At 38.7% G+C, this 25,281-nt stretch overlaps 1 protein-coding gene across 1 annotated transcript in view; it reads left to right on the top strand.

Moving 5' to 3' along the window:
- LOC145986851 (uncharacterized) overlaps positions 1–17,091 on the top strand; it is a 286,801-nt gene extending 269,710 nt beyond the window's left edge. The window contains exons 4-5 of the mRNA XM_083121324.1: positions 16,541–16,780; positions 17,086–17,091. Of these exons, the coding sequence (XP_082977450.1) occupies positions 16,541–16,780; positions 17,086–17,091 (246 nt within the window). The remainder of the gene's footprint in view (positions 1–16,540; positions 16,781–17,085) is intronic.
- Positions 17,092–25,281: the final 8,190 nt, after the last annotated feature.

Genomic DNA, 25,281 nt, shown 5'->3' with positions numbered 1-25,281 from the left:
GTGAAGTCTGTTATATTTCAGTTTTAAAAACGGAGATTTTTTTTATTTAGTTTATTTTACTTCGCGTTTTGTGCCTCTTGGCTAATGTGCGAACATGGAGATGAGTGATAAAATAATGAAATTGATGAATGGACATTCACAAACAACCAAGCCCGAGCGGGATTCGAACCCGTGATGAAAAACGGAGGGAACGAAGAAAAGATATTTCATGCTTTTTGTTATTTTTGTCTTTTAAGCATTTTTACAAGCTTTTTTTATTTATAATGTAATTAGCAGTATTAGTACAGTTGTTAACAGTACAGACTCATAATTCACAAAAGCAATATCAACAATATAATAAAATACAATAACTTGCTATCGTAGCAAATAAAATACTAATATTTATGTTTAAATGCAATCATTTACGTAAATACACGCTTCATATTTTTCGTTTCAAAAATGCCTTCTCTATGTAATAGGTCCCTTTTCATTATCCTAACATGATTTGATTTGGTTTATTTTATTCCGCTTCTCTGTTACTTGGTTAATCGAGAAGATGGGGATGAGTGACGATATGATGAAATTGATGAATCTACACTCACCAACACCCATGACCATGCCGGGATTCGTACCCAGGACCCCTGGTGTCGTAGAGTGATGTGATAATCACTCCGGCACAGAGGCCAGAAATATTCTAACATGAATTACATTGTTTTGTAAAGTTAATTTATTTCATCCATTTTAATGTAAACATAATTCAACGTTAATGGAAACATGGTCCTCACTTAATATTTCACGAAACTTAGCGAATACCCTCTGGAAAGTTTGAGACTTCAACGCAGACATACCTCTTCTTATCACAAATAACAGCAACAAAAGGCTACAGATATTTGGCCAGAAGTAACATGGAGGAACCTTTAATCGAAGACGGCTTTGGCCAACCCTATCGACCTGGCGCCCCTTTGACCGGCCCCGTTCCGAGGAAACCAGCTTCGTTACGCAGTTCCATTCCTTTGCGTACAAAAGATTAATTGGTCCGCAACCGCTCCGGTCCGAGTTCAGCTCGTATCGTCCAATGGAAAACTTCCTCAAAGTTCGCCGTCAGGTTCGGCAGCATCACTGGAAACCCGGGATTAATCACCAATGGGAGAGAGAGAGCATAGCATAGAGAGCCCTGGGTAATTACCTGCAGCCATGATTCCCCAGGGGTCATCTTATCTCGCTGATTTGGCAATGCTCTGCTTCGAAGAAAGAATTCAAGTTCTCTAACAGAAAGATAACTTTTGTGTTTCGCAATGAAATTCCTTTTCACTAGAACCAGCCCTCAGTCAGTACGTTCTGCTGTTGTGTTCTTATTCTATGGTTCGGTCTGTTCAAAGACGCACCTGCATTTAGAGATGATTTGGGTGCTTTCTTCCCAGCCCTCAACGTACATCGTTCTGGAAAGGAGAAGTGACCTTGAAAAATATTGTAAAATGAAACAAATATGTACTTGAATGTGACCAGCAACTTAAGAAATTACTAAGCATATGGCATAGAATGAAGCGAAGTTTTCTTCCGGCGCGGTGCTTTTCGACAGTGGCACACTATTTCTGCTATCAACCAGCAAATTAGGGCTACTGCTTGGGCAAGAATCGGCAACCTTAGGATCCCTCCTTTCCGAAGCGGCAACATGGAAACAGGATTTTTATTAGCGCAAGATTGGCTCGAATATAACTTGACCTACACTCTGTCCCGGGAATCTATGGAGCAAACGAACGAAAACAAGTCCTCTGCTGAACTAGAACTCGAGAAGGCTCGACCAATGTAGAGCAGAAAAACGAAGATAATAAACCAAATTAATCAATCAAATCTGAAACTCGTAATCATGTGAAATGTGGATCCTATCCTGATTCTTCTGCTGCCCGCTGAGCACAATCGTTGTGCGGGTTGCATAGATATTTATTCGACATTTTACCATTCTTCTGTTATCCACTCGTCGCATCCGCGTGGATACGTACTGAATGGAATAAAGCTTTCCGTTTTCAAGTTTACAGCCACATTGGTGAAGACTCCATAAAGTAAAAGTTCTATTTGTTTCCTTTTGTCTTCCTATACAGGTTTACTGAAATTCAAAATCAATTGTTTAATTGCATATGCTTGCTGTTCTTGAACACTGTCCTTGCGCTAACCTGTTACGCTGCCCGGTTTAAAAACTTCCCATTACTCCTTTCGCGGAGAACATCCAAACGTTACCGGATTACTCCGACGCCATCTCAGGCTTGGGTTAAAGCTTAGGACATTGGATGAAATGTTGTAAGCATCCACACTACCTGTCAATCAACACTAAATACAACTTCCAATGGCACATTGCACAGTCGTTCGGATCCCACTTTGAGCTGTAGGTCCAGTCCCCAAAATTCAAGCTCAAACGACTTCTACCGATGCTAGTTTCATGTAATTTACACTTACAAAGAACACGAACTCGGGAAATAACATTAATCTCAAAACCCTTGATTCAATTAGACTACAGAAACCATACATTTGAATCGACTTACATTATCATCTCCCTAAACAACTGGCATCTCCCACAAACAGAAATAAACTTACAGGTTAGTCAATAACTTTACAATTACAGAATTACGTCAAAACAGAATTGACGTCATAATGTGAGAAGAGTATTCTGTTTCTAAATTTTAACGTTTTAAATATTGTATTACTGAATTAGGCAGGGGAATATCAAACCTTTCCAAGATCGATTCTGTCCTCAGCTTCTATCGTCATTGATCGCTATACAATAGTTTATCTACGGTGTATTCATAAATCTAACATTACGCTTTGAATGTGCAGTCAGTACATACTCGTTGCGATGTAGCAAACATGTAATTTCTGTTTAAAATCTTCAAATGGAAAATGAGATGTAAACCATTAATTATAAAATTTAATCTTCAGATACCCTTGCGACTAACACGCATTGAAAAATCTTTTTCACAATACTCTCTACAAGGTTATCCTTTATACAGTGTTCCTCGCTTTATTTCTACAAATAATGCAATTTCATCGGAAGTAAATTAAATACAGATACGTTCATTGATTGATTGAAATAATTTATTTTACGTCGCTTTTTTCCGCTTTTGGATAATCGTGACGATGAGGATGATTGATGATAGAATGAAAGGGATGTAAGAACACTTACAGGGAACACACATTCCAAGAACGGGATTCGAACCCTTGACCTCTGTTAGCTCGGTGCTAACTACTCCACAATACACGGTAATTAATTCCCGTAAACGAACAAATACACATGCGCACACGTACACACACACACACACACACACACACACACACACACACAAAATCAAGTTTAAGCAAATTCATAACACATGTAAAACATAAACATATACATTAATTAAAACAATTATCAGAATAGGTTTTTATATATAATAATTATAGATTTGAAAATTTCACAGCATGTATTTAATGTGTGAAACGAGAGGCAAAACAATATTTTTCATGAGCATATGTATTATTATATCACGTATACCTGTTAATAGATAACGTTTATATTCTAAATTTTTAACATTTTCAATATATGCTTATGTTTGTCATATTTCTTTAAAAAAATATTCAATAATAACACCATATAGAGGGCCATCTTGCAATTCCTTTGAAAAGCAACGATTACCACATCTGTAATATTTTGTATTTCCTCTCATTATTGCATTTATGTCGTGATTCACAATTCCACAATGTAGAAAATCCCATCCTCCAATATTGCTGCTCATCGGCATAGTATGAACAAACGTTCCCATAAAATCTAATGAGTTTTGTGGTATTCTATCTAGTCCTGTGTGCTTTATGCTCTGTTTAATTGGCTGAGAGAAAAGAAAGTGCATCATTTTCATGATAATTATTGTGACTGTAAATATACTCTAATTGCAATTTTGGTCAGAAAATGTAACTAATTAAATTCTTCTCTTTCGATTTGTTCCGTGTACTCGTAAACATCCATGTACATGTGCTATGTACGCACCTAACAAAATTATATTTAAAAAACTAGCATTTTAGGGTAAAATAAGATTCATTTAAATGATGTTAATAAGGAGAATAATATTATAAAAATGCATTGTCATGGCTGAATCAGAACAATACGTCTCCCCTTGGGTGTTATGGCGGTGTGTTGTGGTCCAGTAATTATGGATTTTAACTGCAACATACGAGGGCTGGGTTCGATTCACTGAGTTGTGGATGGAGCTCTGGCGTGGACCCATCCGATCCGATCATTTGTATTCTTGTTTTTCAACGTCGCTTCTCTGCCACGTTTGGCTACTCGCGCCGACGACGATGAATGATGATTCAATGAAGTTAATGAAGGAACACTCGCGAAGAGTATGCATGCAGGCCGGGATAGGAACCAGGGTGAGTCCGAAAGTCGAACACTTAGGTTCTGTCCAAAGGTACAATGTACAGACTTGAAGTATGGTCTTGGCGGAAGTGACGTCACCTAGTACAGTTCGAATGCGGAAAGTACAGAAGTACACAAGTGCACAGCTCGCAGCACAGATCGTTGCTGACTAGGTCACGTGATATCCGAACTCGTTGTTCATTTGTTTAAAATCACAGAGGTAGAAAGCCAGCAACATTGGTTAAATATACGTTATGGGCCAGCAAGTTGTGGGTTAAAGTTCTTCTAATATGTGTAACAACATTTGAAAATGCTATGTGATTTCTATGGTGAGAAACAAGTGTTTAAAACACGGGGAAAACAACGTGTACTCAGTTTTATCTACTGATCGTTTTTGGCGCTGCAGTCGAAGTGCAATTCGAAAAACTTTCACTTCCAGTCCAGGACATGAAGACAGCACTGCAAGACCATTCTCGGAGTATGCTTGCTTCAAGTATGGTCTTGCACATTTCGGACACTGCCTTAACGTGCTTCGCCAACGATCCTCGCATATACCTCGAAGTAACCACGGAGACGAATTTCACATCCAATATGTTATTTCATGGCACTGTGTGTTCAAGGAATAACCTTTATTTACATTTTGTTACGTTGCCCAGTTTCTATCACAGTAAAACAACTTACAAACTTTCCGCAGAACAACGAGACCTTTCAAGACTACTCTGAAGCCATCTTAGACGTGGGATACACTTTGAGACTTTTGATGTTTCATCGTAAGCATCCACCCTACGTGTGCATTCAATACAATTTCCACTTATGTTAATTTCCCACAATCTACACTCACCAGCATTAATCTTGAAAACTTTTCCCCAATTACACTCACACATTATATATTTAATCAGCTTGAGTAAGGAAACTATGTAATCCAACTGTTACTGTTATGGAATGGAATGTTTGATATGAAGATCATGCATATTTTGAAGTTGCGTGTGCTACATTTATTAGTATCTTGATGGTGTTTACAATTTTGTGAAATTAGCAACTCTCTTGGAGCAGAGAGTAAAATATTGTTAATGATATAACTGTATTATCATTGTATGTATTCCTAATTGTTGCATGAATATTGTGATATGAATGGAAACTTAAGAGAATTAGTTGGTTTCTTTCGTTCATTATATTTCGCTTTTCTGCCACTCTTGACTAATCGCAAAGATGAGTGATGATATGATGAAATTTATGAAGGGCCAATCACAAAGAATACCCGTTCCCAGGCTGGGATTCGAACCCTGACCTCTGGTGGCGTACGCGCTGTGTTAATCAATCACCAGGAAGTCTACAATCCTAAGAGGAAATCGTTCAATGTCTAGTGTTTTCTACAATGAAAATGCGTTTTGAGAAATTGCCTTATCTCTCCTGTTCAATTGAAATTTTCTGTTGATGAGAATCGAACCTCCTTCCGTCAGATTACCAATCCAATGTAATATCAATTTTTCTGTCTGACTCCCATAATTCTATGGAATTATTTTATTGGGCTTTCATTTACCGCAATATAGAACGCACAACATGTAAAGTAACAATGGAACCGTACTACGCGAAGAATTATATTGAAAACAAAATGTGTGAGTGGTTCAGGTGGTTAGTAATCTCGGAATGGGTTACCATAGTCAATGTTATTGTGTAAGTAACTCCGAGGCTCATGTCATTAACAGAGCATGGTGCTGAAAACGCCATTTTTGCAACGGCAAATAATGAGAGCTTGTGGAGCTCTGTTATCCAGGCTATAACTTTATGTTTCATTTGCTTTATTTTACTTCGCTTTTTTGTGCCACTTTTGGCTAATTTGCGAAGATGGGGATGAGTGATGATATGATGAAATTGATGAATATACACTCGCAAACATCCAGGCCAGGATTCGAACCTGGGACCCCAGGTGTTGTAGCGCGATGTGCTAACCACTTCGTCACGGGGCCGGCAATATATATATAACTTTATGTGTTTGCTTACCTTATAGGTAATGGCTGGTTGAGCCAGTTAAGCTCGTCCATGCTTAACTCCTAAATTCTTACCGCACGGTTCATTACGATGGCTGTACTCAACCATCAACTTATTACGGTTCGGAAGACGAAACTAACAACCCCACAAACTGGCGTCAAGAGTCAGAACTCTGGGGAATCCATATTTCATGAAGGCTTGTCTCTCTCGTTTGATGGCCCCGACCGTCTTGAGCAAAGCCCACATTCCATCTCGGTAATAATGATTTTCCACGGCAGCTGCGACGGGCATCACTTATTTAAGCGCCGTGACGGCGTCCCGTCGCACACCTTACATGTAAGGCTAATGGGCCACGGAGCCGGGATCAACCTGCTTCATTTCGTATGCAGGGTATCAACTTGTAACACTCCGCCGGGATGGGACGGAACAAGAAGGCGGAATACAAAGCATTGTTCTTTGCATCCGATCACGTGGAGCGTTGCTTAAATTGGATGGCGGGATTAACCTCTGTTGTTAAAATTTTCTAATTTTCTTTCTTCTTCGAATTCGTGTTTAACCTTACACGGTATCGCGTATTTAGGTTTGGTTCGGTTTTACTTTCTCCTGAATTAAGTAAAAAAAAGTAAAGTGCTCCCCTGTGCTTTGCACCACGCCACGAAGGCGTATGGGCGTTGTGAAAAAAAAAGAATTTTTAAATGATTTTTCAGTAGGTTAGGTGGAATTATACCTAGATGTATTTGTACATTATCGACGTGTACTCCTACTATATGCCCATACATGTGGATAGATGGACAGAAAACAGTATCCTTACTTCAAGTGATAACTGTAATTATGTATGGAAACATTTTATCTGGTGATAACCATAATGGATATTTCTTAATTTCACAAGCAATGTATCACTGAAATTAAAGCATAATTGTTTACTTTCTTTTTCATGCTCTAATGCTTCTAAGGTAATTTGCGTCATAAATTAGCATACTTAAAATACCTGATAAAATCGAAACGTAAAATAACGCAAATGTGACCTTCGACAACGTTTTGGGTTCCTCAATGCTCTCAATGTCTATGAAAATATCGGCATGTATTATTGGAGGAAGGGAAACGAGTGAGTACGTTCACTAATTTGAAAAGTTTAGAACGTAACGTTATGTGTTTAAGAGGTCTAATATTTGTACAAATATTCAAAATATTATTGTTTATTTTCTTAATAATAAACTGGGTAAATTCTGTTCGTTTCAGAATAGTTAGTTGGATGTTGAATTCAAAGCTACACTAGATTAGAACAGCAATACGTATTTACTTCTTTTGTTATTTTCACATTTGTAGACATAATTGAAAAATTGTTTTCCTTCCTACAACGCAAATTCCTACCTTGTCTCTGTAATAAATTCTGACGCTCATATTTTGAAATACAAAAAGTCTAGCATAATTCACATACCGTATTTCGGGGTAAAAATTACCTTTCTTAAAGTTCCCTAGCAACGTCCATTTCTATGGTCAACAAACATGGCAAACTCGAAATAATTGTTGTACCTCTAAACATTTAATTAAAACAGCTACTGCGTAAATTTTTCGTATTGGGTACCAATATCTATATGTGGATTGATTTTCCTATGCAGATGCCACACTTGTTTGAAGCATGTTTTCTTACTAGGAATTAACCTTACTGTGCATAAAGTGGACTTAAAACTCGAATTCAAACAACCAATTCTTACTAGGAATTGATTCATCTGTGTGTTATTGATCTGTGAGGAACAATGTAGGATTTCTTTGCCCCTGGAAATGGACGTGGCTAGGGACGTCAAGAAAAGAGAATTTTTTTTCCTTGAAGAGGGATTAAGTGTGAAAATTTTAAATTTTATCAATCTTGTAGGACAATTTCTGCCTCTGGGGCTTCCTTCATGGAGAACATTTTATGTCAGTGAGTGAGTGAGTGGTGCTATTGCGGCTTTATATACATTACTTGTACATTGGATTTACCGATCTAATATATTTTACATCAACATCCTTTCAAAATAATCTATTTTGATATTTCACTGAAATACATAGTTTTAAGTAATATATGTTTCAACAGAGGGGGAGGGGTAAATTATGGTATTCATTTTGCTGCTGTTGCTTGTGACTTGTTTTCTCTAAAAGTGTCTGCCCCTGGCTTTGTTGTTTATTGACACTGCCTCCCGTGCCTTCTGCTGAGTTATGTGGCTCAAAGACCGCAGGTGCGTTGTTAACTTGAAGTTAGGAGCAACGCTTCACAGACGACGGCTCGGTCTGTTAACTGAAACTTTGCTTGTTCAGGAAGTTCGACTTGGCGGCTGCGGTAATTTGTAAACGTCCAATTGCTGTGAACAAACGCTTTGTCTCCACCTTTGTGTGTGTGTGTGTGTGTGTGGCAAAGTATGTCTGCTATGTTTGTATCTCGTGTCCGTAAGGACTGAGTGGCTGACAAAGGTTCAAATAGTCGTTCAAAATATTATTTTAGTTGTTCAAATGAGCTATAGATCCTTTCTACTGTTACGACGGCAGGTCCTCATGCTGGCAAGGGAAGTGGGGAGTGAAGATCAGTCCGCAGACCAACCAGACAACAGCGGTGTAGCCGAGAGTTACGACGCGGCGGGAGGAAGTATTACGTGAACCTCGTTCTACAGGCTGCTGCGTTTCTTATAGTGCTGGATTGGTCGCTTCACTGCTTTCCACTTCCCTTGCCAGCATGAGGATCGGCCGCCGTAAGAGTAGAAAGGTTCTTTAGTATATGCAGGCGTAATATTAAGCTTGCGATAATTTTTTAAAAAATGATTTAATCCATTTGCTGTAATAGTTTCATCTTTAAGAAATGTGTCAAACTATATTCATAATTTTCTTTTTTATCTTTTTCTTGTGAGTTTCTGCTGGATATCCGATTTATGTTTTCTCTGTGTGTTTGTGAAACTTAAGGATTTAATATCTTCCAAAATGTTGCGAAGATTTTATCCATAAATTTACATTCATATTTTAGATGAAGTTACAGTTTTATAACCTTATATATACCATTAGTTGTTACAATTTATGGTAAACACAGTTAACAAGAAAATGTATTTTTTATATTTAGTTTGGAGTAATAAAATATTTCTGTAAGTAACAATGAAGGGGATTAATCTCAAACTTGTATTAGTGTCTATAATTTTAATTAATGTTAAGCAGTAAAATATCTAATAAATTATATGATCTACCCATAAAATGTGGAATTAAAGAACGTGGGTCGTACCGAAAGTAATGCAAAAGTGTTCATAACCTCTTTATTAACTGATGTAGATCGTTTAAATTGCACATGTAGTTGGAGTGACTCTTTCTCTTGTAACGAACCCGTCTCGTCACAATTTGTACGAGTCGCACCTCTATTTTTGTGACCTTTCTGATAAAAATATGTAATTAGAAATGTATCAATTTAAAAACAGGTTACACCTCTAATTTGGTAAACTTACTTAATATTTAATGTAAGAATATACTTTTAATAGTTTATATTTCTTCCACTTGCTTACGCTAGTGTCGCCGACCCAATATAAAGGCGAGAGCGGGGCTAGCATCTCAGTTTGACTCCGTCTGCGGACGAGAGAAGTAGGGCTCTGCCTACGGGCAAGAGGTAAACTCCTCCTAACAGGAGAGAGAAAAAGATATCCCACTCCACCTTCTGGTGAGAGAAATTTACTCCACTTTAGTGTGAGAGGACCCACTCCGCTTTCGGGCGAGAGATATTTAGGTAACCAGACCTTTTTCTTTCATAAAACCCCGTCATCTCGACGTTGGGGATGGTAACAGCGAAACCCCGTCTCCTCGATGCTGGGAAATTCGCTTCTTAGAATCTATTTCTTAGATTTTGGCCTGTTACTCCTACATGTAAACAAAAAGCTGTTTCCAAGGTTACACTAATCTTTCTCTTTTAGATGCTTTTTTTATAAACCATTTGTGATTGGTTTCTAACAAGAGTACTAGGTATCATATACAAAGTTGTATGGGTCTCTTTAAGGGTTAAAAGTTTTTATAGTTCAACTATAAAAGGCCGTAACTATATAGAGAGGCCCAAATATGAATATATCTGTATCTTTGAAACTATAAGTTGGATGTATAAAACTACTGTAAAAGGGTCTAAGTTCCTTTCTTGCTTAAGTTTGTGATGAAATAAACCTTTATATGTTTTAGTTAATTTTGAGTTGTCAATGAACTTAACTGGTCAACTACGTCATAGCCCTCTAAGTGCAACATACACCCGAACCCTGAGTGTAAATAGAGTCTCATGCCACCGCTGGAGAAAAAGTTTAGCATTATGAGTAGACTTGTAACACTTAGCTTACTACTGCTATTGGTCCTCTCTTTCCTCTCCCTCGACCGAGCAGGACGTTACAAGTTATTTGGCGCCCAACGTGGGGCCCGATAATGCAAACGTGGGGCCCGATAATGCAAACGTGGAGCCCGAAAGATAAATAACAGGAATGTTGCAAGATTTTTCGCGCCACAATGTCAAGGCTCGAAGGTGAAACCGAGGTATTTGGTCACATGGCCGAGCAACTTTCAAGTTAATTGACGCTCACCCCGATAGTGAAAAAACAGTGTTAACACCAAAGAAGAGAGCAAGAGGGAAACACCGTGAAAGATATCCAAGCATGAACCTAGATGTTTGATACTAATTCGGGAAATGAATATTAAGTTGACCATTTTCAGAAGACGAACTATTGCTATATGTGTTACCAATTCCATTTAGAAAGAGTAACTTATAGAACAAGAACAGAACTTCTAAAAGTAAATGTTATTGAACGAAGATCCCGAAGAAAGGCTTGTGGGACAGCGAAGGTACAAGGAAGAATGTCTTTATGTAGGACTTGAGTTTATATAGTGGTTAAAGTACCTCTTCCTTCGAGTGCAGTAAGGCCAAAAGGGCGTGCCAGAGCGTGGTCTCCGAAGAAGCCAGGAAGCCAAAGAAGCTCCCTGGGGTATTATATCCTAAATGTAGAGACTTGAGTAATTTACTAAAAGCCATTAAAAATGAAATACATATATAATTGTGCTGAAAGTAGCTTGTGCTCAACCTGCCAAAATAAGGAAAAGCTTATAAGCAATAATAACAAGAAGTTTTGTAATGTGATTAAGTTCAAACTTTAAATGTGCCAGGGCAACACTGAGTGATAGGAGAGTAAAATAAATTGATGTTTTCCTGAAATGTATATTAAGTATATAATGGTGTCAATAGGTGGTGTTAGTGTCATGTAGCCTGTGCTTCACCTTGATTAAATAGATAACCAGACTGGACAGAGCTCAGTTGAGATCGGGACTGAGTAGTGTGAACTTCGTGCTTTCTACCACAAGATGGATAAGCCCCGCAGGATGTTCCCAGATGTCAAACGAATGAAAGAGTACGTTGAACAGTACTAAAGTGAAGATGTTAAGTGAACCTGTGCCTAAACCTAAAGGACCCATCACACGGCAAGTTAAGTTAATACCTCCCCCTTTACAGGATCCAGAAGTTCCTAAGAAGAGAATGAACCTGATGACCCAGTTAAAGTGTACATGGATGAAGAATATTGCTGCCGAAGATATTAAGAAGTTCCTTGCCGTATTCTCCTTCGCGACCAGGATTAGTGGATCTGAGCAAAGTCGTTCCTAGAGCCTGCCAACCTGTGCGAGTTAGTATGGACTTATCAGCTCCTAGCTCATCTAGCCCTGTGATTGAAGGAAGAAAGCCCAAAGCAATTGTGGTTCCGAGAAAGTTACCTATGCTCGTTGAAACAGTATCCTCCGGAGCAGTACTCTTGGAGCAAGAAAAAGAAATCAACGAACAGAAATCTGAAGTTTTGAGTAACCAATCTAGTGCCCTGATTCGACCCTGGATCGAACGAGTTCGACGCTTAGAAGCGGAAAAACGAAAGTTGGAATCCGAGATGCGGGACCTGACACATGCTGAGCATGTTCCAAGGAAGGGCAGAACCGAGGACGATCTGCAGGTGGATCAACACATGGTGTCTACCCGGAGGGAAGTCGCTGCTCTTCCAGATCCACAGGAAGCTCCACTGAAAGCTCACGACTCGGAACTCTTGGCTGAAGTAAATTGGAATGGTGACGATTTGTTATTGGCTCAGCAGTTGAAAATAATTTTGGGAGACATCCCAAGGCCATATATGCAGACAATCTCTGTCCTGCGAAAGTGTCATATTCGAGTGCCCCGAAGGTTTCCCTTCATAAGATTTTTAAAACGATACGGACTTTTAGCCTAAAAAGTTGATTAAAACCCAGTGGATTAGTTATATTAAAATGTAACCTTCTTTGAGTTCTAAACCTAGTACTTCCATTGTTGTAAAGATTGGCTTGGTCGTGTTTATCTCTCATGTAACTTGTTATTAATATTAGTTTGTAATCTTAATTGAATTTTGTATTGAAAAAAAATCTTTATCATTAAAATATATTATATAGAGGTGATAAATTTTAAATCTAAAGATTTTTCCCGAAGGGAGGGGTTATTGTAACGAACCCGTCTCGTCACAATTTGTACGAGTCGCACCTCTATTTTTGTGACCTTTCTGATAAAAATATGTAATTAGAAATGTATCAATTTAAAAACAGGTTACACCTCTAATTTGGTAAACTTACTTAATATTTAATGTAAGAATATACTTTTAATAGTTTATATTTCTTCCACTTGCTTACGCTAGTGTCGCCGACCCAATATAAAGGCGAGAGCGGGGCTAGCATCTCAGTTTGACTCCGTCTGCGGACGAGAGAAGTAGGGCTCTGCCTACGGGCAAGAGGTAAACTCCTCCTAACAGGAGAGAGAAAAAGATATCCCACTCCACCTTCTGGTGAGAGAAATTTACTCCACTTTAGTGTGAGAGGACCCACTCCGCTTTCGGGCGAGAGAAACCCACTCCGCTTTCGGGCGAGAGATACTTAGGTAACCAGACCTTTTTCTTTCATAAAACCCCGTCATCTCGACGTTGGGGATGGTAACAGCGAAACCCCGTCTCCTCGATGCTGGGAAATTCGCTTCTTAGAATCTATTTCTTAGTTTTTGGCCTGTTACTCCTACATGTAAACAAAAAGCTGTTTCCAAGGTTACACTAATCTTTCTCTTTTAGATGCTTTTTTTATAAACCATTTGTGATTGGTTTCTAACAAGAGTACTAGGTATCATATACAAAGTTGTATGGGTCTCTTTAAGGGTTAAAAGTTTTTATAGTTCAACTATAAAAGGCCGTAACTATATAGAGAGGCCCAAATATGAATATATCTGTATCTTTGAAACTATAAGTTGGATGTATAAAACTACTGTAAAAGGGTCTAAGTTCCTTTCTTGCTTAAGTTTGTGATGAAATAAACCTTTATATGTTTTAGTTAATTTTGAGTTGTCAATGAACTTAACTGGTCAACTACGTCATAGCCCTCTAAGTGCAACATACACCCGAACCCTGAGTGTAAATAGAGTCTCATGCCACCGCTGGAGAAAAAGTTTAGCATTATGAGTAGACTTGTAACACTTAGCTTACTACTGCTATTGGTCCTCTCTTTCCTCTCCCTCGACCGAGCAGGACGTTACACTCTATACAAACCACCTACTCAACATAGTCTCTATTTAAAGCGATGCATTTGCGCCATCGTTGAACCCAACTCTAGAATCCTCTTGAAAAAAGTCAGGTGTGCACTGTCCGATATCCACTTCTTCACAGCCACTTTCACCTCGTCTGTGTTGTAATGACCTTGCTTGGTCGCCATTTAATTATTATTAGACGTTGCGTGGTCGCTATATTCTTTTTAATCGGATGAAAGAGTTAAGCGGAATGTCCCTGCGAGGCGTACGCTTTTAGTTTAAATGTATTCTGAAAACGTTTACGGTTCCACCTCTGCGTTCACTAGCTTCACTCATTATTAGACCCTGAGTGGTCGCTATATTCTTTTTAATGTTATCAATTATTGGCATTTACACTGTTCAACGTGTTGTTTAGAATAGCAGAGTCCTGCGAGGCTCATTATTAATTGTATTGTCTGAATGCACACAGTTTTAGTTTATATTGTCACGTGAATCTTGTGATTATCCCACTAGTGATTTCTCAATGTCAAAACCTTGATATTTCTCAGTACGAAGTTTGCAATATGTAAAAAAAATGAGTTAGCAACGCGTACTTGTAGTTAAAATTTTCACCACCCATGCGCCACCGCGACTATAAAACCCAGCGCAGCGAGACCGGAGCTCAGTTGGCTCCCGGATGTCAACTGGCAAACATCCTGGGAAAAATCGGCCATCCCAGAAGGAAGGAAGGAAGGAAGGAGGAAGAAAGAAGAAGAAGAAGAGCCTAGCAGCAACCTAACTACCCGGTCTAGGTGCCAGGTTCTACCTGCCCGGCTTGTCTAGGAGCACCTAGACCTCCTCCTTAACCTGCCGCCCTTGTACAGGAGACACCGGTCGGCTTGCCGATTCCTAGCTAGCGCCGGGGGTGTCGCGGCATCCTTAAATCCTTTACCCAGCGCCCGCTTGTCGGAGGTGCCGGCTGGCTACGGCCAGTTCCCAGCTGTGGTTGGGGGTACCGCGCACATACTACTTTCTCTTACAGGGGAGCCCGTGACGTCAGCAGCGAACAGCGCCCTAAATAAAGTTAGGTCCCTATACTCCCCCTGGCGCCTCACTGCGAGGAATAAATTGAATGGTCCCTTCCCCCCTTTTCAATCCAGAAGTGGTGAATGCACGTGTATGGTAAATGTAAATGCACTTAAGTGATAAAGGTTAAAGACTAGTGTGCTAACAGACTTTCTTACGATAAGTTTATAATAAACATATATATATATATAGCTGTTGTTCACGTTTTACTCAGCAAGCCCTGAGATATCTAGAATCTGTGTTCAACGACTGGTAAGAAGTTAGCATTTATGGGTAGACTTTTGCCGTCCTCCTAACTGAAGTGTTTAGAGTGTGGTAATTTTGTGTAGGTAGGACGTTGCAGTGTGATGAAATCGTTGTCCCCGAAGACTGTTCTTCATGGGACCAACCAAGTACAAGTCTGAAGGTGCCAGATCTGGCTGTAAGGTGGATGGGGGACCACGGACCAGCTCATTTTTCATATCACCTGATTTTGTTGCCAAAGAGGTGTATGGTCGCGCATTATCATGGTGAATGTGGATCGCTTTTAGATTCTTGTGCGGTCTCTTCCTCCTAATGGCTTCTCTAAGCTTATGGAGTATCTCAATGTACCGCTCGCTGTTGATGGTACGGTCGCATTCTAGGAAATCAAGGAGAATGACGCACAATCAACTCATCCACTCGCTGACGATTCGTGCCAGTGGTCGCAGTTGATGATCTACCACTGCGCGGTTTGTCTTCAATGCTGGTTTCCCCTTCTGTAAACTTCTTCATCCACCTGTGTACATTGCACTTGTCAATGGGGTCATCTCTCTACACATTCTGTAGCCTTCTGTGGATGTCGGACAGTGAACACCGGACTTTTTCAAAGATGATTCTAGAGTTGGGTTCAACGATGGAGCAAATGCATCGCTTTAAATAGAGACTATGTTGAGTAGGTGGTTTGTATAGGGGAAGAGTCACTCCAACTACATGTGCAATTTTAACGATCTACATCAGTTAATAAAAAGGTTATGACCAGTTTTGCATTACTTTTGGTACGGCCCTCGTATTAACCTTGAATAATAAAGTAGAATCACGGACACTTCTGGATTGTAATAATCCATTTCAAAGTCAATTGTATCAATACAGACCAGAACCGTCTGTGACTGTACAAGCATAAGCACAAATAAACTAATGTAAAGTAATATATTTAAGCTTTCCTTTTATGTTGACTAATTCTATTGTAGTTTTTAACTAATCTCCTAATTAATGATTTGTTACCCACCATTCGTATTATCAAAACACATTAGGAGAAATACATTGTATGAGAAATTGAAAAAGGAGTCTTAAAAAACACACAAAAAACTACAGATTCTAGTATATAAATGTGCAAAAAATATAAAATTAATTAATTAATTTAATAATATTATATAAAATCCGATTTCTTCCTGCAAGTAATATGTAAGATATCATGACATGTTGGCAACTTTTTAGTTTCCAGGACATATTTTGAATATTTGTAGCACTTGTTTAACATTTCAAATTCCTTGTATATAAAGTAGCTTATGTGTACTTGATGAACCGTATTGTAATTGCAATTGTTGTGTTCCTTGCAGGCCCGAAACAAGCCGGCCGACGGTGGAGGTCACGTGAACCAGAAGGGCCAATCGGGGCAGAAGGCAACCCCGGCCGGCCAGAAAGGTGGGCAGACAAAGACTGCCCAGAAGCCATCGCAGAAGCCGACGGCACAAAAGGGGCAGGTGAAGACCCAGCCCAAAGCAGCCGCCGTCAAGGGAGGGAAGAAGAACAACAAGAAGAAGCATCAACAGCACGACCTCATTGTTACTATCGATTTGGTAAGTACCACTGTTTCTCATATCTGTCCCTTAACACCCTCTATAAAATATAAAGGAGTTAGGCTGGGTACAAATGGTCGATAGAAACAGGTTAGGCCTAAGGGGAACCATATTGCAAGCGGATGTCATATCGGTCGGCGCCACATTGAATTCAACTCATTTTTTTAAATGGGAAGGAGGTGATGTGATATATCAAATCAGGCTAGAATTTCACGAGAAATGCAATGCAGAAGGTTTTTTTCAACTTATCTTTAATCAGGAAAAAGTTATGACTGCATGATTGTAACACATGTCTTATTTTCCAGGTGTGAGGAACCCGTGCTCATGTAGTCATAACTTTTTTTTTATTTTATATAACTCCTTTATACTTGATAGGAAGTGTTAAGGGACTTTTGAATCACCCTGTATATTGATATTATATATTTTATGAAAAGGCAAACGCGGATGTGCACAATTCGAACTTGTTTTTGTTACAGGGGCGCCAACTTTTGAAAATTCAACGCTTTGGCTCAAACACAAAATATACAAAAAAAATCTCGTTAATGCTCTTTTTCTAACAGAAGGCGAGAGTATTTTTGCTGGAAGGTTTCATGGAAAATGAATTTGCTTAAAACTTGTTCCCAGTTGGAAATGTAAGAAGAAATTAAACAAAGGTTCTTTTTGATGGAAGAACTAGTTTCCTTGCATACTTTACAAAACACAACTTTCATATTTTCGTCAAAAGAAATCCAAAGATGATTGCCCTTCCATGAATTTTCCGCCGCACCCGAATTGCGCACACTTTAGATCCAGAATTGCGCACAAATCTCACTGACCTGTTTTACGCACAGATTTTTATCAAACGTTGCCACTTTGATAGCTTTAAAGTCTGTGCCCAAAACTGTTTCTTTCTTTAGACAAGAAGAGAGAGAGAAATTAGAAATAAAATAGTAAATCTCTTAAGGAATAAATAAAAAAAATATAATTTGACCAGTAAATGTAGCAAGTCAAGATACAATTTTCATACCAATTTACATAATACAGTAAGTCACTATTGATGTTTTCAAGATACAATTTTCATACCAATTTACTCAAACTCAAACGTTAGGTTAGGTTAGGTTAGGGTAATGACTGCACAACAAACACTTCTGTCGATCGAAGCTCTTCGATCCTTCGATAAAAATACGGAGATACACCAACCATTACATTCTAGTCCACCAATCAGGTTCATCCTCTATGCCTATCTAATGCTACCCTTCCAGCAAAAACACGTGTAAGTCCACACACACACATAAACAAACACAACAGAAGTGAGAACAGCTTGAGAACATTTTACATCTGACAACATTGCCTCCTTTATTTTGTGCGCAATCCTGTAGATTGTGACAGCTTGTCAACGGCTTATCAGATACCACTGATAAAACTGGAAAAGTGTGCCCAATCCAGCTGTAGTCGAATTTTCAAAAGTTCTGTCACTACACAGCTGGCTTTTGTGCCACAAGATTATTATCGACAAAATTAATTATATTTTAAGCATATTTGTTAGTTTGTTGAAAAAAGAGCAATATGTATGAATTTAGTTTAAGAGATTCATGGGACCATTCCAAGGTTCCTGCTTTCGTCATTCTGAAATTGAAGACTTGAACAAGAAGATGAAATTGAGGAAGTATATTTTTTTCAAAAATCCATAAATAAATCTTAACAAATGTTAATTTTAAAAAATAGTGCTCTGGAATGAACTAAAGTTGTTGTAGAACTGGAAAGCTATATACAAGTTAGTACAGAAACCAAAAATATGAGTCAGAAATAGAAATACAGTAGGAACAGAGGCGAAATTTTTCTGCTTCTTTACGATAATCGCTACGATGAAGGAGAATGATGATTGCACGAAATTTAAAAAGTGAATATACCCATACTCATGCCTGAAGTCGTACCTGGAACATTCAGTGGTGAGTCGACAACTGAAGAACATTGAATGACGAAGTGAATGATTCATTATCAGATAGAGTGCTGGAATGAGAGTTTTTCGTTCGAGCGGAAAATATTCGCAACTCTAAATGGCACGCAGAATTGATAGTTCTTCCGCTCGAGCAAAAACGACCGAACGAGCGAAATACACTCGAACCCTATTAGTACACGTATTTCCGTAATTTCTCGTAGTGGGCCCCCAAATATGGATCGTGAAGTAAAAGACGAAGTGAAATTGAATAAATATGTGGAACATAGTCATCATCTCCATGTTAAAATGCAGTTATGTCTATCTTACCGAGATACGTGAAAATGAAATAGATGATTATAAGCTGAAACTACCTAGACTGACATTTTATGTTTCTACGATTATTTTCACATTGAAATGATGTTCCATTGAATATTATAACTGCATTTTCGCAGAATATGATTATAATTTTCGGTAAATGAACAATGATGACACGTACTTGTTGCACTGTGATACGATATTGTAATTGCTTAGGCAGGTCTGTCAGCATGTGTATCCATTTTACGTTTCTGTCTGTAGATATTGCATACTTTCATATGTGCTGCATTTGAGTCTTACATAATATACGGAATTATGATTTAGAATTGTAATTGCATAGAGTGGTTTCCTTCCATGTGTGTGTTTTAGGTTGACATCGATTCTTATTAGGCTCTGAAATACTGGAAGATGTCAGTCATTCCACCTCGAGTGCGCTACGTTCTAGCGTATTATTTTAAGGTTTTCTTCTAGATATTGTTAAAAATAATGATGATGATATTTTTTCTATGGCTGAGCCAATACCACTTTGAACCGATGCCGATATCGATGCTGATACTCTTATCGATTCCCAATGATACTGAAACTTGAAAATTGCAATAATTAAAATTTGTTCAAAATATTGATCAATATTGGTGTGTATTAGGGTGGTCCATCATAACATAGGCAAAAAAATCTACGATTTCAACGCACAGTTGATGATTTTGTTCCAATAGGTCCCAATATACTCTGTGCAAAATTTTGGGGCAATAGAAAAATATTTAGAGGTCACTCAAAGCCCTCAAAAATGTTCCATACTGGCTATACGGCTATATGGAGTATCAGTTTCGCATCTATTTATATCATGTTGTTATACAACTTAAAGCAAATAGGTTATGTTGCATTACTTCTTAGCGTTCAAATAGGTTTATTCAATTTACTAATAAGATGAAATAAGTGTACAAAGAAAACAACACTAGATAAGAAGTCCTGCAACAGCGGTATTGCATCATTACATCAATGAGTCAAGGCTTCATGGAAAGCAAACGTAGGGGATTGATTGTGAAGAAGAAATTTAGAAAGTCCTGTAGAAGTAAATATACGTGGGTGACACTAAAAGTTTTTAGATGCGGCAACACTGATTGCAGCAATACATTGTCTCTAGGATATGTTGAAGTTAGTAGTCTGTGAAGTGTGATAATGATGCAGAATTTATAGTTGTTAATTGTTGTGTGCCAGAAATTAGTCAATTATTGTCGTGTGTGTACAGTAAAATGGATTTAACACGGGAGCACTTCAGAGCAATGATTTTTTACGATTTTCGAGCAGGTTTAACGCAGCAGCAATGTTATGAAAGGCTCCGAAATGCATTTCAGGAGGAGGCCCCATGCCGTGCTACTGTGTTTAATTGGTTTTTAGAATTTCGACGTGGACGTCAGAAACTTAGTGATGAATTACGTGATGGTCGTCCTGTGACAGCAACTTCTCAAGAAAACGTCGACAGAGTGCGTCTCATGATAGAGGAGGATAACCGGGTGACATATGCAGTTATTAGTGCAACACTGGGTATTGGTATGAGTCAGGTTCAAACGATCCTGCATGACCGCCTTGGTGTCAGGAAGCTTTGTGCCAGATGGATCCCACACCATCTTACTCAGGAGCAAAAGCAGGCACGGGTCACATGGTGCATGAAAATGCTGGACAAATTTAACCAAGGACAATCAAATGTAGTGTTTGACATCGTAACAGGTGACGAAACTTGGGTGTACTGTTATGAACCCGAGAGCAAACGACAGTCGACGCAGTGGATCTTCCCGGATGAAGACCCACCAACAAAAGTCAGGAAGGGACGAAGTGTTGGCAAACAAATGGTTGCCACTTTCTTCAGTCGGACGGGCCATATTGCAACAGTGCCGCTACAGGGACGTCGGACCGTTAATGCTGAATGGTACACTACGGTTTGTTTACCGGAGATCGTACGGAAAGTTCGTGAAGAATGCCCACGAAGTCGCATTATTGTGCATCAAGACAATGCGCGCAGCCATACAGCAGTACGAACAATTGAATTCTTCAAAGCCTCCAACATCGAAGAAATGACTCATCCTCCTTACAGTTCCGACCTCGCCCCTTGTGATTTCTCCTGTTCCCTAAAATCAAGGATACATTACGAGGTTCTTCATTTCCTACTCCCGAGGAGGTAGTCACCATCTTCGTTCAGTGCATTCAAGAGGTGCCTGCATATGTGTGGTCCCAGTGCTTTCACACTTGGTTTGAGCGGATGAACAAGTGTATCAACTGTCATGGAGAATACTTTGAAAAATTATAGCATTCATACTTTTGGTCTCCAGTGTTTTACTTGCGCGTGTCTAAAAACTTTTAGTGTGACCTATCGTATTAATGAACTTCATCTACCACTTAATTAAATTAGTTGTTTCAACTTTATGTGTTCATTTATTGAACAAGTGACGTAGGGAAGGGGAAGCTGGAGGTGAAATGTTTATTTCAATTTCTTCCAATCTTAGATTCTATCAACCTTTCGGACAGAAAGTTCACGATACTCACAGCAGCTATTAGTATCACAGCTAATGGCCAGAATCTTGAACTCGGAACACTATAAGGTTCCACAGTGAAGCACAAGCGAGCTGCCAATCAATAAATCATTGACAAAACGTGGGCGTGAGGAAGTTAGTAACATCCAGAAGCTTCCCTTAGTCTTGCACTGGGGTAGTATGTTGATGAAAGATGGAACAAATCAATCGAATCTGAATGCAATTGTGGGTAGACTTCCAGTACGTACCTGTTGCAAATTATGAAGTTGACAAAATACTAGGTGCTTTAAAGATACCATCTGGAACAGGAGAAGTAAAGACTCTACCAATTTGAAGGTCAGAACTTTGAAAGAGTGTTGTGGCAACACTGACTGGAATGACGAGATGGAACTGTGACATCTGTGTGCAGTAGTCTGTGGCAAGTTATCATGGAGAGATACACAATGCAACAACGCATAGAAATTATTCGAATTTATTATCAAAATTCGTGTTCAGTTCGACAGACATTTCGTGCATTGAGAGGAATTTATGGTCAACATAATCGACCGACAGAACAAACAAGACTGTAGGATTTGGCCAGATGAAAATCCGCAAGTGATTCTGGACGTACCCCTTCATCCTAAGAAAGTGACAGTGTGGTATGGTTTTTGGGCCAATGGCGTGATCGGGCCTTATCTTTTTAAGGACCAATATGAGAATCACGTGACTGTCAATGGGGAGCGATACAGGAATAAGGTGGTGCAGTTTTTGTGGCCTAAACTGGCAAATCTTGACATCAACAATGTATTTTTCCAACAGGACGGTGCAACTTGCCACACAGCCCGCCAAACAATGGAATTATTGCAGAAAAAGTTCCCCAGACGAGTTCTGTCCAGAAAGGGTGATGTGAACTGACCACCAAGATCATGTGACCTAACCCCCTGGATTATTTTCTATGGGGTTATGTCAAATTTAAGGTCTATTAGACCAAGCCACGCACAGTTCCTGATCTGAAACGGAACATCGAACGAACCATTGAGGCTATACCGCTCAATATGTGTGCAGACGTGCTGGAAAATTGGACATTCAGAATCCATTCCACCCACCGAAGCAGAGGAGGACATTTGAAAGACATATTGTTCAAAACATAATGCGATTGTTTGCTCTTCAAAATAAAATAAAAATGTATGTCATTATCGCTTGTGGCTTTCATTCTATCTAAGTTTAAAGATCTGACGTTCAAATTGGTAGACCCTATACAAGGAAAACCACTCAGGAACTAGCTGCTCATTTGGGAGGTGCTTCATAACATCGTGTGCATGAATTTCGATACAACAGCTTGTAAGACAGGAACTATGGGAGATGTCTGCATTCTGTTGGAACAATGCACTGCAATAAATTCGTTGTATTTAGCTTGCAGGCACCATATCCACAAACTGCAAGGAACAAGTTGGAGGCCCATTTGCAGTATCTTGGAGCTGAGCTGGTTAGAGAGAAGGTATCTTCCAAGGAAAAGCAAGAAATGATAACTTCTCTTACTTGTCTTAAAACTTGTGATGAAAACTGGAGTTCAAGATGCATAAAACTGATCACTGGGGTTCGCAGAGGGGGGGCTGAAGGGGGCCTTTCGAAATTTTAGAAAACGAAACTTTTCACACAAAAGCAGTGAAAGAGTAGGGAAAAACCAGAGTGGTAAATGCAAAATCGCCTTACCCAATTGCCATTTTTGAGAGTAGAAAGTTCTAAACATATGAAATATATTTTTCTGTATGCCGTCCCCCTAGAAAGCAGCTATATATTATCACAGATAAGGGCATCCACCTTTACTATTCCAGCCCCTGCCGCAAAAAAATCCTGCGTATGCCAGTGAAACTAATAACACTCCCTAACCTTAAAAATAAAGGGTCTGTTTAATTTGATTAATTCAGTCTCCCTTTGCATCTTATGTTTGCTTCCAGCTAGTGTTGATTTCAGGTTCCAAAATAAATCGAAGGGCTGGAGTGACTTGCACAAATTCTAAGATGTCAAAGCAATCGTTATCACGATACTGTTGAACGTTTAGTGGCTCTTAGCTGCAACTTTAATGAGTCAATAACAAGTAAAGAAAATGAAATGGAGAGCCTAATTCAGATCGTCGGGCACCATGGAAGTCCTGTTTCAGACGCTTGGATTTGTATTTTATAAAGTTGATATTAAAATGAAAAACCGACTGAATATTTAAATTTATCTAATTTATTTTTGTAATAAATTGCAATCCTGAAGTAAATAATTGTATTTTTGTGATAGAAATTCATTTCATAGTGCAAAGAGTACAATGTCTTTATTAATTATTGAATGCTGTAAACGTCCCATACATTCCATATAAAGGGTAGCGCAAAAGTAAATCATCCTATTTGAACTGACCTTTATTTTGACATCTTGTTGTTTATATCAGTAGTGTTTTGTCAGTTGAATAGAAGATACTCACGAAATTTATTGTGTGCGAAAATGAATAAGTATATCCCACAAGAACGTGGAAAATTTTTGACAATTTTGCATGACACTTTTTTGGGCAGAGTAATATCCCGTTTCGGTGATTTGCCATGGCCGGCCAGGTCCCCCGATTTGACCGCTCCAGATTTTTTTTCCTTTGAGGATATTTGAAGTCATTAGTGTATGTTAATAAGCCAGAGACGTTACAGCAACTAAAGGACAATATTCAGCATGAAATTGAAAACATTTCCCCGCAGATTTCCAACACCATGGAAAACGCAATAAAAAGAGCCCAAATTTGAATCAATTCCAATGGTGGTCATTTATTGGATGTTATCTTTAAAAATTGAGGACATAAAATTTGCAAGCATCAATAAAAGTTTAACACAAAAAAACCTAATTTGTTAAATGTAAAATCCAAGCTATAGGCTAAGAAAATCCAGTGATGACTTTTGGGCCATCTTATACGTTACATATACACCCTTATGGCAAAATTTCATGTCGCTTCAGCCACCTCTAATTTTTTTCAATTTGGCTGAATTTTTGCACATGGGAAAGGAACAAAATTAGGAACTATGGAAATTAAATTCGAAAAATAAATTCTTGGACACCCTAGTGTGTATATGAACCGGTGAGACCAAGAAGGGAAAGATTCCACTTTTTGAACAAAATGGTCTTAATACTTTGAATACATATCAGAGCTAAAATAAAGGTTTTAAAAACGAACCACTTATGGAATATTGTTACTATCTTTATGATGAATAAGTTTGTAATTGTAAGTTTCTTCATCCGGCTTCTAGATTTGGTTGCTATGAGGTTTTTTTTTATTTCCCGAAAGTAAGGTCGAGTGGAATCTTTCCCTTCTTGGTCTCACCGATTCATATTCATCTCCAATATATGCATCAATTTACAAAAAAAAAATGCTTTAGAATATTCAGCAATTCCAACATAATATTAAAATAGATATTGTGTAATCATAAAATATAGCTTTTCGTACCAAACTGGTGCAAAATAAAATAAAGTTTCAATTTTGCAAAATTTCCTGGATAATTTACTCCGTGCAAGTGTTACTCGGCATTTTTGCAGACCCTGTGAGAGACCAAATTTCCGGTAAAGTATCGACTAGTATCGGTGGATTAATTTCAACCGATACTTACCGATACCGGTATCGGTTGAACCCTAACTTGTTCCCTTCAGACAAGAGGTTGTCTATTTATTTTTGAATCTTGTATTGGATGGCATTCCCCTTCCACAGAGGAAAAGCTTTAATTCACAAGCACTGCACCCCAATC

This window comes from Lepisma saccharinum, chromosome 4 (assembly GCF_977018435.1).
Source record: "Lepisma saccharinum chromosome 4, izLepSacc3.1, whole genome shotgun sequence".
Classification (NCBI taxonomy): Eukaryota; Metazoa; Arthropoda; class Insecta; order Zygentoma; family Lepismatidae; genus Lepisma; species Lepisma saccharinum.
Note: the sequence above shows the minus strand (reverse complement) of the source record. Positions and strands in the feature narration are given on the sequence as shown.